Source organism: Phalacrocorax aristotelis, chromosome 3, assembly GCF_949628215.1.
Source record: "Phalacrocorax aristotelis chromosome 3, bGulAri2.1, whole genome shotgun sequence".
NCBI lineage: Eukaryota > Metazoa > Chordata > Aves > Suliformes > Phalacrocoracidae > Phalacrocorax > Phalacrocorax aristotelis.
Genome location: NC_134278.1, coordinates 67,082,622 through 67,097,200, shown reverse-complemented (window position 1 = coordinate 67,097,200; position 14,579 = coordinate 67,082,622). Strand labels below are relative to the sequence as shown.

The 14,579-nt window shown below is 42.2% G+C and overlaps 1 protein-coding gene across 2 annotated transcripts in view; it reads right to left on the bottom strand.

The window, feature by feature from the left end:
• The window catches only part of AIG1 (androgen induced 1), a 132,874-nt gene that overhangs the window by 85,498 nt on the left and 32,797 nt on the right, over positions 1-14,579 (bottom strand). For both annotated transcript variants that reach the window (XM_075087806.1, XM_075087807.1), the window contains exon 2: positions 2,462-2,617. In XM_075087806.1, the coding sequence (XP_074943907.1) occupies positions 2,462-2,617 (156 nt within the window). The remainder of the gene's footprint in view (positions 1-2,461; positions 2,618-14,579) is intronic.

Below are 14,579 nucleotides of genomic sequence, written 5' to 3'. Positions count from 1 at the left end.
CTCAAAGAAAGAAAGTCTGCATTTGAAATTTTTTTTTTTTTTTGAGTGAGGAAGCTGTTGAGAGAATATGGGAAACAAGGGAACTTTAACTTTTTTTCTGCGGACACTCTGGTGTTCTAATAACTTCCTTCTAACAAGCACCTCTGGCATTCCAAAATTTCACTGGGTATTTTCTTACACATAAATAGCTCTTTAGAGAACAAAGCCAGCATTAGACGTTTGCTACTTGTGGGCCCTGAACTTTTCCTACCCGTTAATCCCACCGAAGAAGAAGAGCCCCCAGTGGCTGGCAGTCCCTCAGGCACTGGCCAAGGCTTTGGCAAGTGGCAGCTGCGGTGTGGTGGGTGCTGCTGGAGAGGATCAGGTTTCAGGAAGGAGCTGAGACCAGCATTAAGTTATGAAGTGCTGCTGTTTGTCTCCCAGTAGCCAGGAGAAGAAACAACAATGAAAACAACCTTTTTAAGCTTTCTCTGTAAGAAGTAAAGTGAAATAATATGTGGTAGTCAATTGCTCCTCACCACAGAAAGGTCACCTTTGGAAATGGAGAGCATCTGGCCAATGATCATGGCCATTTCTTACTATTTTCTGGATTTTTTTGTTTGTTTGTTTTAAGACAGATGATGTTTCTATATGAAACCCTTAGGAAAGTAGCTAGCTCAAGGTATGCAAGACATCTCTTGAGAACTGCTAACTTGTAAATGTTGCAACAATACTTCTAGTGCAGAGGGTGGCTAGCTGGGATTCCTCGTATACTGGTGGCAAGAGAAACAACAGCCTGAACAAAATGCACAGAATTACCAAGACAAAGCGAAGCTGAAGTCCTCCAGGGTCTTCAAAAGTCTCAAGGTCAGGAACACTGCAGGGGTGGAGGAGTGCACAGATACGGAGCTAAAACAGCAGCAGGAGAGACCCCCTGAATCCTGAGAGGTGTGAGAGAGCCAAGGAGGGTGTGCTTTGGTGCATGTAAAGCTTACAATTCTAGACTGAAAAAGGCACTTAAAATCTTTAAATAAAGACAAATAATGTAATGGTGTTCTCCTTCACTTCTACTATGAACACAGTAGGAAAAGCATCTGTTGCCAATCACAATCACAACTACTTCTAATTCCCAATCTCCCTTAAATACAAATGTAACATATAAATATCTGCACCCAAAAAATACATATTTCAAGCCTGTTTATGCATGGATTTTTTAAAAACTGTATTAGCTGATCCAGTTTCTACTACTATGGCTGAAGAACTGCAGCCTGTTACCCCAACAGGAACTGTGGCAGCTCCCAAGAGGCAGGCCAGCAAATACAGTAAGGGAAGGCTACCAGCTGGGTTTTTATAAAACAAATACCTGCACAGTGTTTCACATATGCTTTGCATTTTCTAGCTTCGCAAAAACGTTCTGTATTTCTTCACGTGTTGTAAAATCCCACATAAATGGTGAAAACACATTTTCATGAAGCATCTCTGAATATATCAAATTATAAATGATAGATTGATATGTTGTGTTAACTGCTGTTAATTGACAGTGATCAGCTTTTGTGAAACAGTATAACTTTAGAGACCTCATACAGTTTTCTACTAGTCCTATCATGAAAACAATTTGCTTCTAGTGAATTTATTTTTAACCACTGTACACTGAAATAAAAAATTAGAATTAAAGGTTGATCCTGAATTACAATAAAAGCAATATTTTAATGAAAGGTTCACACATCTGTTTTAATGTAACCTAAACTTAGAACTAGACACACACATATCACACTTCCATGTAAAAACCCATAAAATTCTGGATTTCAGCTGCCTTCAGTGTGTGGTATGGGACACACAAAGGCACTCAGCACTTTCTGCCATTGAAAGCAATGTGCAGTGTCCCATTAGAGCAGGACCTGATCCAAAAAATAGCTTTCTTTTGAAAAAGTCATGTAAAAACGTTTTTCCATACCTTCTGTGTGCTTTTTTACATTACTGACAAACCCTTTTTTTTCCTTCCCCATTTCTTCTGTCAGCTCTGAATCCCCAATGGGATTAACAGGGAGCAACCTGGGCTTGTGCTTCCCTATATATGTCCATGACAAAATGGCTTGTGGCCCAAACTGCAGTCAGGTCGTTACGGTGTGAAACATGCCCCAGTCAGCCCTTTCGCTGCTCCTGATGATGACACACAGTCCAGAAAAAGTCCAAATTGACTCTCAAGATACTGCTGGTACAATTCACATTTGAAATTACTTGTAAAATCAAGTTCCTATTGAAAAGTACATTTTTTTAATGAACAAAAAAATAATTTCAGCAATACCAGTGCTCCCTTACACCTGTGAAAAACAAGAGAGCAGTAAAATAATCTCTACCATTTTTCCCTTTCTGCATAGTTTTTTTCCGTAGAGGTGGGAAAGCTTTTCAGCCAGAGAACAATCACTAAAAAACATCGCTCACCCAGTTTGTAAAGACATGCACAGATGGACACCATACTTACCACTCCGACAGGGAAAGCTAGAACAGCCATCACCCAGTCTCGGAGGGAAATGAGTTTTTTCAGCTGCCGCTCTTGCTCTTGACTGTCATTTCCTTTTGTGAGAAGGCTGGACAGGTCGGTCAAGACGCAGATCCCGAAGAAGACAGCCTGGATAACCTGCATGGAAGGGGAACACACTCTTTAACACAGAGAAGGCCAGACCTTTGGCAGAGAACAAGTCAGACACAGGCACATGTGAGGAATATTGCCACAGAATTGACACGAGGAGTGGGAAAACGTCCGTCCCTTAAATATGGGTAGAGTTTGTTCACACAAAAGCCACTTGTGCTTCTAGACTGAATGCCCTGCATGAACCCTGCTCCTTATGTATGGCGGGATTCAATGCGAGTGGAAGGACTGTTCCAGAGGTGGGACTTCCCACCCTCACCTCACACATGTGCTGCCTGCTGGGGACTGAACGGTAGCCACCCCTTCCTGTTTCACTCCATGCAACTTGGCCCCAAAACATGCACCTCTGAGGCGGAAAAAGTGAGGAACTCTCCATGCAAAAAGAAAGAAAAAAGACAAGCAGTTCTTTCCCTTGTGCCAGGTCTCCCCTGCAGACCCTGCCTGCTCCAGACACTCCACCCAGAGGCGAAGAAGGTGCCTGAGACTTCCTGAGAGATGCGGCACATGGCCCAGGCTCCAGCAAATCTATCACTACGTCATCTCTGGTAGTGAACAGCAGAATGAGCAAGCTGCAGGAGTTATTAAAGCTTTCTTTTCATGATGGCAGACTGTCATTTACCCGCCTTTTCCTTTTTTGTATTTATGTATTAATGTGCAATATTGTAAGATTATCTGTTACATTAAATTGGTAGTTTAATCACCTGAACCCACTGATTTGGTTCAAACTTGACTTGATTTTAGTTTGATCACTGCATTTTTCTTACTTAATTACCTTAGTAAAGTAGTAGTAAGTTAGCTCAGGAATGCTTTTGCCTGAGGACCTGCACATCCTTTCTAGTACGGTTCAGAGGAAGTGCACACAGCTTGTTTACTCCTCAAGCTGGAAGGCTGGGTCACAAATGCACATGCATCAGGTAATCTCAGGTGAAAAATTAACAAAACATGGGATTGGTTCCCAAACTGCACAGTGATTCATCAAAATCCATAAACATATGTTTAAAATACATACTGCGTGTTTTTCAAAACAAGCATGGAGTACTAGTTTAGAAGACTTATTTGTAAATCTAACTTCCTCTGACTAGGAGTCTCTGACTAAGCAGCAGACCATCCATAAGAAATAAGAACAGCACATACCCAGATTTTGCAAAATACAATTTATTATGTGCATACAGCTTTGCAGAATTTAGACGGAAATAAGTAATGTAAAAAACCACCTTAGGCTAGGGGACACAGATCTGGAATATGGTAGGGAAGGGAGGGAGAGGAGGAAGGTGGGACAGGGGAAGGGAGGGAGGGAGGGAGGGAGAAAGGAAGGAAGGAAGGAAACACCAAGCAGATGTAGGCTACTAGAAACAGATCCAGAGGTGTAATGATTGGATGGATTAAAGTACATTTCCTTCCTCAACAATCCTTATATGACCCAAATACTTGTAAATTCTGGCTGTAAAGCTGTGAACGACAGACCCTCAAATGGCCCCTGGATCTGCTTGCAATTCTGCTGCCATTGCTCTCCCCTCTCCAGGCTGTAGTTACATACAATTTGCTTGATAAATAGATGAAGCAACATTACAAAACAGTCCCTGAAGCCACAAAATGTGACAGACTACTAGTGCTAGAGCTGTATATTGTGCTAGAAAAAGGTATTACTACTGCAAATGACTGCCTGGAAAAGTTACCATCTTCTACATAATTTCTGAAAAACAATTTTTATAAAAGTTGGGGCTCCTTGGAGCTACATAATCGCATGAACTCCTAATGCACTTTTCCATATTATTTTTTGAAACAAGCACTTAGTAGAAAGAAATCTTCCCATACTCGGCCCTGTTTTCCACCAAACAGATGGCCTATTTGGAGAGAAGGAATAGAAGAACTAATTATGCATTTGCTTGACTTCAGAGGAGATATGATACCATCTATTCAGTCAAGAGTGTGAATGCCAAAGAGGGAAAAGGTTTTAAGACAGGACTGGAAAAAAAGTATACCTAACAGTCATGAGATCAATCTGGGTGTTAAAAAGTTTAGGCTGAGTACCAGGAAATATTTCCTAACTGTGAGCTCTGTCAGACCATGAAATAGTTTCTCAGAGGAAGTGGTGGAAGCCTCGTGGCTTGAGTCACTCAAACCAATATTGGACAAAACACTCAATAATGTACTGCAGGGAACAGCATTACGCTGGCAGGGCTTGGACGAGTGACTAATGGATTGTTTGCAGCTCTAACTACGATTCCCTGAAATGGTCTCTCTCCGAAAAAACACAGACTCAAACAATCACACGCCCACTTTCCAAGGGAATTGAGATTGTACATCCACTAATCAATCACAAACCAAACAGCTTCTCTCCCCATTATCCTGCTATGAGCACACTGCTTCAAGGGAAAATATAATGACATCATCAGGAATAACTGAAAACTCCTAACGGGAAAGAAAATACCCAAAGACTTCAGAGAGTAGGTATGAAGTAAACTATTCCACAAAAAGATTAACAAATAAAAATCCATATAGGGAAGAGAAAATTACATACTTACTGAGAACATTCAGAGCCAATGAAAAAACTGTATACTGTTCAGGGAGGAACAGTGCCAGCTTATTCATACAAATAACGTACACACATTCGCTCTAATACTTCCTTTCCTTTCTAGAATGTGCAAGAAGACTCTTCTGACATCTATCAACATTTAGACTGAGGACCTCCACAATGGCACAAGCCTCAGCAACATAAACGGAACAGCCAGAGTCAGTAACAATTTACCTCCTTTGTGGGTCTGGCATAGGAAAGAGTAGCATGCAGCTACTGGAGGTTTATAGTATGAAACAAATTTTTTGAGGTCTATTCTCCTTGGTGTGAATGCTGCCTGACAGATGTGAAAAGTTCACAGCAAGGGAGTAGAAACTCCCTCTAAACAATATTCTCCAAAGTGCCCCGGTGTTACCTCAGATTTAGGATCACATTTTCAAAACAAGACCCTTCTTTTGAAAACCTGCAGGTGGTGCATCTATACATGAAACATCCCCAAGATGTTAAACAAGCAGTTGACTTCTTTTTTTTTTTAAAAACCTTGGAAATGTAAGCAAAAACAGCACTTCAGAGGAAATATCTTCCAATTTTGACTCTAACTAGAGTTTGAAGGAAAACAGTGATTTAGAAAATGACAGATACAAATTTGACAGAAAACAGCCATACCTTCTTTATACCATGCAACAGTGATAGGCAGAAACTCGTAATCAGGGTATGCAAAACCAAGAAAAACATTAAAACAGGTATAAACTACTAACTTACTGCTGACCTCATTTTCTCCATTGAAGCCTAGAGGGGCCACTGCTACTATAGTTGATACTACAGTACCCTTAATCTGTGATAGCATAATGACAAGCCATCTACAGGTATTTTAGTAATACAAAACTCTGAGCAGAGAAAATACTTGTGTGCTGGTTTTAGCTGGGATAGAGTTAATTTTCTTCATAGCAGTTAGTATGAGGCTACGTTTTAGATTAAAACACTGGCAACAGTGTTGATAACTGATGTTTTTGTTACTGCTGAGCAGTGCTTACACAGAGTCAAGGCCTTTTCTGCCTCTCACCCCACCCCACCGGCGAGCGGGCTGGGGGTGCACAAGAAGCCGGGAGGGGACACAGCTGGGACAGCTGACCCCAACTGACCAAAGGGATACCCCACACCATATGGCGTCATGCTCAGCAATAAACTAGGGGGAAGGCTGGCTGGGGGGCCACTGCTTGGGGACTGGCTGGGCATAATCAGTTGGTTGGTGGTAAGCAATTATTTTAATTTGCATCACTTGTCTTTCTCGGGTTTTATTTCTCTTTGTTATTTTCCTTTTCATTGCAATTTATCATCATTATTGCTGTTATTATTATTGCCATCATCATTATTATATTTCAATTATTAAACTGTCTTATTCTCAACCATGAGTTTTCTCACTCTTACCCTTCTGATTCTCTCCCCCATCCTGCTGCAGGGGAGTGAGCGAGCAGCTGGGTGGTGCTTAGTTGCTGGCTGCGGTTAAACCACAACAGTCCTTTTTGGCAACCAATGTGGGGCTTGAAGGGTTCAAGATAACAACAGGTTTGATTGGAATGTGCTAGATTGGATTTATAGCTGTTACTGCCGTTTAGCGATTAACCAGCAGGCTCCTGTGCTTGCCATGGGGCTTGCTTGCCTTACTGTATATTAGAGTCTAGAGCTCGTTAGTGGCTGCTTCTTGCTTTCACTGCTTGCTGTGCTGCTGATCACCTTACTGTGCTGTGCCTGGGAACATTTTGGTAACAGCAATGGCCAGGTGCCTGGGCTGGCAGACGGCCAGGGCATCTCTGCTGTTTCTGTGCTGCTGTACTGGACTGTGTGGATTCAATGGCCTGGCACATCAGCGCTGTGGGAGTATAAAGCTCTAGTGGACACCAGGGCAGAGTGTACTCTAATACCATCATATTACAAAGGGGCAGAATCCATTTGTATTTCTGGAGTGGCAGGAGGATCCCAAGAACTGGGATCTGTCTGTGTTGAAGGATGAGGTAAGCCTAGCTGAGAATGAGTGGCAAAAGCATCCTGCTGTGACTGGTCTGGAGGCTCTGTGTATCCTTGGCATGGACTACCTCAGGAGAGGGTACCTCAAAGACCCAAAATGGTACTGATGGGCGTTTGATATAGCTGCCTTGAGTACAGAGAAGATTGAACAGCCATCTAGCTTCCCTGGTCTCCCAGGTGATCCATCTGTGGTGGGGCTGCTGTGAGATAAAGAACAGTAGGTGCCAATTGCTATCATGACAGTGCACCGGTGACAATATGGCACCAATCAAGACTCCCCAGTTCCCATCCATAAGTTGATCTGGTGACTGGAGAGTCAAGGAGGGATCAGTAAGCCTCACTTACCCTTTAACAGTCCCATACGACCAGTGCAAAAGAGAGCGGAGGCTAACAGTGGACTATCGAGGCCTGAACAAAGACACACTGCCGCTGAGTGCTGCCGTGCCAAACATGCAAGCACTCCAATTTGAACTGGAATCAAATGCTGCCAAATGGTATGCAACAGTTGATACTGCCAATGCATTTTTCTCAATCCCTCTGGCAGCAGAGTGCAGACCACAGTTTGCATTCACATGGAGGGGCGTCCAGTACACCTGGAATCATCTGCCCCACAGGTGGAAACACAGCCCTAACATTTGCCATGGACTGAACCTGACTCCACTGGAGCAGGGAGAAGCTTCCGAACACCTGCAATACATTGATGGCATCATTTTGTGGGGCAACATAGCAGAGGAAGTGATTGAGAACTTGAGAAGAATAATCCAGATTCTTTTGAAAGTTGGTTTTGCTATAAAACAAAGTAAGGACAAAGGACCTGCACAGGAAATCCATTTTTTAGGAATAAAATGGCAAGATGGATGTCATCATATCCAGTGGATGTGATCAATAAAATAACAGCTATGTCTCCACCAAGTAACAAAAAACAAACAACAGCTTTCTTAGGTTTTTAGAGAGTCATACTCCAGGTTATACTCTTTTTCTAAGCCCTCTCTATTGAGTGACCTGGAAGAACCACTTTGAATGGGGCCCTGAGCAGCAGCAAACCGTTGAACAAATTAAATGGGAGATAGTTTGTGCAGCAGCACTTGGGCCAGTCTGGACAGGACAAGATGTGAAAAATGTGCTTTACACCTCAGCCAGGGATAACAGCCCCACCTGGAGCCTCTGGCAGAAACGGCCTGGAGAGACTCGAGGTCAGCCTCGAGGGTGTTGGAGCAGGGGACAGACGGGGTCTCAAACCCGTTACACTCCAACTGAAAAAGAAATATTAACAGCATATGAAGGGATTTGACCCACTTGAGAATCAGTTGGTACTGAAGCACAGCTCCTTTTGGCACCTCGATTGCCTGTGCTCATCTGGATGTTCAAAGGGAGGGTCCCTTCTATGCATCATGCAACTGATGCTATGTGGAGTAAGTGGGTTGCACTGATAATGCAATAGGCTTGAATGGGAAACCCTGACTGCCTGGGAATCCTGGAAGTGATCATGGACTGGCCAGAAGGCTGAAACTTTGGAGTGTCACCAGAGGAGGTGACTCATGCTGAAGAGGCCTCTCTGTATAATAAATTACCATAAAAACGTAATCTTCCCTGTTTACAGACAGATCCTTTCATATTGTGGGAAAACATCAAAGGTGCAAAACTGCTGTGTGGAGTCCTACACGACAAGTCGCAGAAACTGCTGAAGGACAAGGTGAATTGGGTCAGTTTGCAGAGATGAAAGCCATCCAGCTGGCTGTAGATACTGCTGAATGTGAAAAATGGCCAGCACTTTATCTCTGTACTGACTCATGGATGGTGGCAAATGCTCTGTCGGGGTGGCTACAGCAGTGGAAGCAGAGCAACTGGCAGTGCAGAGGTAAACCCATCTGGGCTGCTGAATTATGTCAAGATACTGCTGCTTGGGTAGAGAACCTGGCTGTAAAAGCTACTAAAGGTACATCTAAAAATGTACATGCTCACATAGCCAAGAGTTGTGCCACTGAAGAACACCAAAACAGGCGGACCAGGCTGCTAGAATTGAAGTGGCTTGGTGGATCTAGACTGTGAACATAAGGGTGAGCTATTTATAGCTTGATGGGCCCATGACACATGAGGACATGTAGGAAGGGATACAACATACAAATGGGCTCGTGATCACAGGGTGGACTTGACTATTGATGCCATAGCACAGGTAACCCCTGAATGTCAAATGTGCACCATAATCAAACAACCTAAGCAGTTAAAGCCTTTTTGATATAGAGGATGGTGGCTGAAATATCAATATGGGGAAGCCGGGCAGATTGATTATATCGCACTACTATGAACCTGACACGGCAAGCACCGTGTGCTTACAATGGTGGAAGCAACTACTGGATGGTTGGAAACATACTCTGTGACCCATGCCACCACCCAAAACACTACCTTGGGCCTTGAAAAGCAAGTCTTATGGCAACATGGCACCCCTGAAAGAATTTTATCAGACAACAGGACCCATTTCCGAAACAACCTGGGCCAAGGAGCATGGCATTGAGTGGGTGTATCACATCCCCTATTATGCACTGGCCTGTGGCAAAATTGAACAATACAATGGACTGTTAAAGACTACACAGAGAGCGCCGGGTGCTGGGACATTCAAGCATTGGGAAACACATTTAGCAGAAACCACTTGGCTAGTTAACACTAGAGGGTCTGTCAGTCAACCTGGCCCTGCCCAATCAAAACCTCTGCACATTATGGAAGGAGATAAGATCCCTGTAGTACATATACAGAACTTGTTGGGAAAAACAGCCTGGGTTATTCCTTCCTCAGGAAAGGGTAAAACTATTCATGGGATTGTTTTTGCTCAAGGACCTAGGTTTACTTGGTGGGTAATGCAGAAGGATGGGGGAGTTGAATGTGAGGAGGCTGGCGGGGGACCTGTTGCTCGGGGACTGGCTGGGTATTAGTTGGTTGCTGGTGAGCAATTGTTTTCATTTGCATCACTTGTCTTTCTTGGGTTTTTTATTTCTCTCTGTTATTTTCATTTTTGTTAGAATTTATTATTATTATCATTGTTGTTATTATTATTATTATTACTTTGATTATTAAACTGTTCTTCTCTCAACCATGAGTTTTCTTACTTTTACCCTTCCAGTTCTCTTCCCCCCATCCTGCTGGAGGGGGAGCGAGTGATTGGCTGTGTGGTGCTTAGTTGCCAGCTGGGGTTAAACTGCAGGAGAAAACAGCTATGAACAGGAGATGAAACCAAGCAGCCAAGAAACCTGTATCAGAAAAGATTGTTCCTTATGAATGATTAGAATAAAGTAAACTAATTGTACATGTCTGTCTCCTAGAAGAAAATAAAGACTTGCTTCAGTAGGACAGTTTTTCCACAAGGTGCTCACTGCAGGATAGCAGCTAATGACCTCTCTGTACTCTCCCTAATTTGACTTAAGACTCAGACAAAAAATATATTTCCTCATAAACCTTTCTTCAGGGCATGGAGACTCCCTTTCCCCCCATGCCATGGGGCTCTACAGTACAGACAATATCTCTGCACAACTGAGGTAAATGGAAATTCTGTCACTACTCTTACCAAGGCAAAAAACTCCCATTAAATTCACAAAATCTAGGATTTAATTGCCTGTGGACTCATCTTCTTTCAAGCTCACTCTTGTAATCAGAAGCATTCCTTAGAGCTCAGGGCAGAAGAAATGGAAAAGTCTGTGCAAGGACTACTATTATCCATGGGTATTTTTTCCTCTGTCTACCTTTGAAAACAGAAAATTCACTACCCTCAAGTTATCATTTTTGAGATTAACAGTACTTACAAATTATTTCACATACACCTCTATGAAATAAGGCATCCGAGTAGCCTGGCAAGTAGACAGCGCTGCCAGAATAGAACATGGGAGTGACACTCATGACATCAGCAAAAAACAACAAAAGAGCATGGAAAATTAAGCAACTTCTACACATTCCAAAATGCCACGTTTGTGCATGAAGTGTGTGCATGCGTGTGCGTGTGCATGCGCACATGCATTAGCTACCTGTACCTCACTTACCAGGTAAGCTTCCACGGTTTAAAGGTAAGACTGCATTTGGAAAGACACTTAAGACTCTGCAAATATAACGTATATAATAGGAAGACTAATTCACACTAGGGTGTCAGGGAGGACTGGCTGATCCATGGGGGCTGGAAGGGGCAGGGGGGCTGCCAGGGCCCATCCGATCCCCAGCCAGGAGCAGGCAGCTGGAGCACCGGGACAGCCCCAGCCCCAGGCATCAGGTACCTCCCCGGGGATGGGCCACCAGCGCACAGATGGGGGACAGACATAACCTGACTTATCAAAACAACACTCACGCTTAAGACAACTCGTGGCTTTCCACAGGAAGGTGGAAGTTTAGCTCTACCAGCATGCAAAATCAAATTGCTGAAAGCTGCCATTTCTCATGTATTTCAGATTTTACAACCTGCCACATACAGAACATGGTCTGGTTTTCCTATTTAAACAACAGGACTATGATTTATAACCTCAGAGTATCTGTTACTACTCCTTGTCACCTTGTGTCACTTTAGCTTTCATTCCTCCAGCCTCTAGACATTATTATTTGATGTACAAGTGTACTATGTTTCAGCAAGTAAGATGACTGTACTTTAAGAAACTCTGAAGTAACTGAAGTCAGGCTTTGATGTCTTTTCTCACTGTAAGCACAACTGATTTGGGACCAACTGTTTTGGGACCATGCTTGGTTTGGGTCTCAGTGCATTGGGCTGTACACAGGCACATGTGGGCAGCCTGCATCCTGTAACAACAGCCCAGTAATCTATAGTTGCAATATACAGAGCAAGACCAGGTTAAGTCAAGAATAACATGGTATTTTTGATAGAAAATGCACTGTGCTTACAGAACAAAGCCATGGGCTGTAGCTGTTTATTAAATCTGTTACTGCTCTTGACTGCATGAAGCTACTGACTCTTCTTGTCCATCACCATTCCAGCATTACTCACAGGCATATTGCTTTTATTCTTGATGCTTCTCCTCCCCTCACTGCATCTTTATTAGTTATAACAGCAAGCAGAAGCTGGACAACATATAATCAAGTGCTACATCTCTGTATCAGATAAGCTACTGATTTCAGAGAAGGAAGAGGCAAATCTTTGCGTCTACAGACAAATGACAGAGAAACATAAAGAAATAAAAGCAAGAAGCAACACCATTTTAAGTACTAAAATACAAGCCAGTGTAATATGTCTAATCACTAAATCTACAATTAATTAAAGCTGAGGTGCAATCACCACAAAAAAGTACTGTGTGCTACTCAGAACCGTTACTTCTGTGTAAGGAATGGGGAAGAAGACTTGTATTTTGGAGGTAAAAGAGCAGCATCATCCCAGGATATTGACTGACTGACATTAAGTTGGGGCATGCAGTCAGACCTCGTATCACATCTTCTTCCACACTAGCTGCAGTGCCATGGCCATTTTAGCTCATTTTGCTTGTTGAAGCAGGTTCCAACAGCGTCATTGGCCACTTCAACACAGAAAAGCAACACAGCACCTGCCCATCAAAAGCCAGTAACCTGAGAAACCAAATACACAACGTACAGGAGAAGAGTCAGGGACAAGGGAATGAAAACAGAATAAGCCAAAGGAATACTTAATGCAAATGATGCCACCTATTTTACTTTCTTTGTTGGTTAGGAATCTTGAAGTATACGTTTCTCCAACTCCTGCTTTCTCTTTCACTTACACGAATCAGAACTCAAACTTCACTAGTAAAACATGACACTTATTTCTATCAGAAGAGCCATTAGAAATTCGGCAAGTGCAGAGATCGACGCCTTATAAATATCTAGTGATGCCCTCATCCAAAACAGTGACTCATGTCTCCCTTTACAGCCTTCAGTGGGGGGAAGGCTCCTCAAACCAGGATGTCGCACAGGAAGACTAGTCCTTACTAGGAAGTTTAACTTCATTTTCATGATTTAGTCATACGACATGAATCAGCTCATAAAACATGCCTAATCCCTTACCATATGATGTAAGTTCAGTGAATCCTTTAAATATCATCCTTTACTTTCCATATAACCTCCTGCAGTCTTTTTATTTGAAGACCACCAGTATTGTCCAAATGCAACCAAGGATGGGGTTTTAAACCAATGAGATGTTATAGATACACAAAAGAACGACGTCTACTATGGAATTATTATGCATGGAAAAGAAACCCATTTGACTCTTGGGTCTAGTATTTATACGTATTACATTGTTTAAGTCCAAGTTCTCTAAGCATCTACTACGGAGCTGCGGAAAGGGGACAAAGCTGTATAAGCTGCTGAGACCTTGTATTTCTGAGAGGAGCGATGCATTTTAAAACTCTGCATGTTGGAATACAATCTGTTTTGTTATCTGGACAGACAGAAAAGCAACTTAAGAAAAGTAAGAAATCGGAAAACAAAACAGATGTGGTCCCTCAAAACACAATTTTTATAGCACTGCCTTTCAGCGTCTACCACAATTCACAATTTTCAGCATATTAAATAAAAAAATCTTATAAATAATATAACCATATTGCATGCATCTTTTCCTTTCTCTCTCCATCCTCCTTCCGCTTAGCCCAGGAAAAAGCCTTACTGTGTTACACTTACTGGAGACGCTGAGTTTCAGATCATTCTGTCTTAACAAGAGTCCTGACTGTCTCATAATGATTTTCAAACATACACAGCACAGTTCCTGAAGGGGTAATGTGGTTGGGCTAACATTGTTTTAAAAGCAGTTTCCTTAATACTTTTAGTACTTCTGTAAGGACAAATATATTATTCCTCACTTCAAGAAGCTAAGCTGAAATTTTATAAACTATCAAAAATATTTGGAAATGTCTTAATTTTTAAAGGCAAGAAAAGCATATTTAGTTGTTTTTTCTTACATGGGCAAAATACCCCCAACAAAAAAATTGCCGTAATGGACAGCAATGGAGAAATTCATCTTAAAGTGCTACTATATCTCAGCTGTGTTGCATAGATGACATTTCCAACATGATCTCAGCATGACAGAGTGTACGCCATCTGGCTCAGAAGTGCTAACAGCGTGGAATCCACTACCATGTATCGGATGAAGAGATGGAATGGACAATACAGAATATACTAAAGCAACATGACCAAAAATTTGACCAGATGCTGAGAAACTGTTACATTTTCTCGAAACTTTTGCATTCTTTTTAGCTGTATCATTCCTCTCCAACACCATGTCAACCCAGTCTTCCTTCCTCCTCTAAAAGCTACAGGTATTTTTTGGATACTTCTGAGTTATAGATGTCTGGGTATCTTACTTTGATCTTAGCTAATACACTCAAAGAAGCACTAAGCTCATTGTGGCAGTATTTAAGAAATTATTATTCTATTTTTATCTTTACCTTTTTTATTTTAAATTGTTTTGACTAAACTAATTTT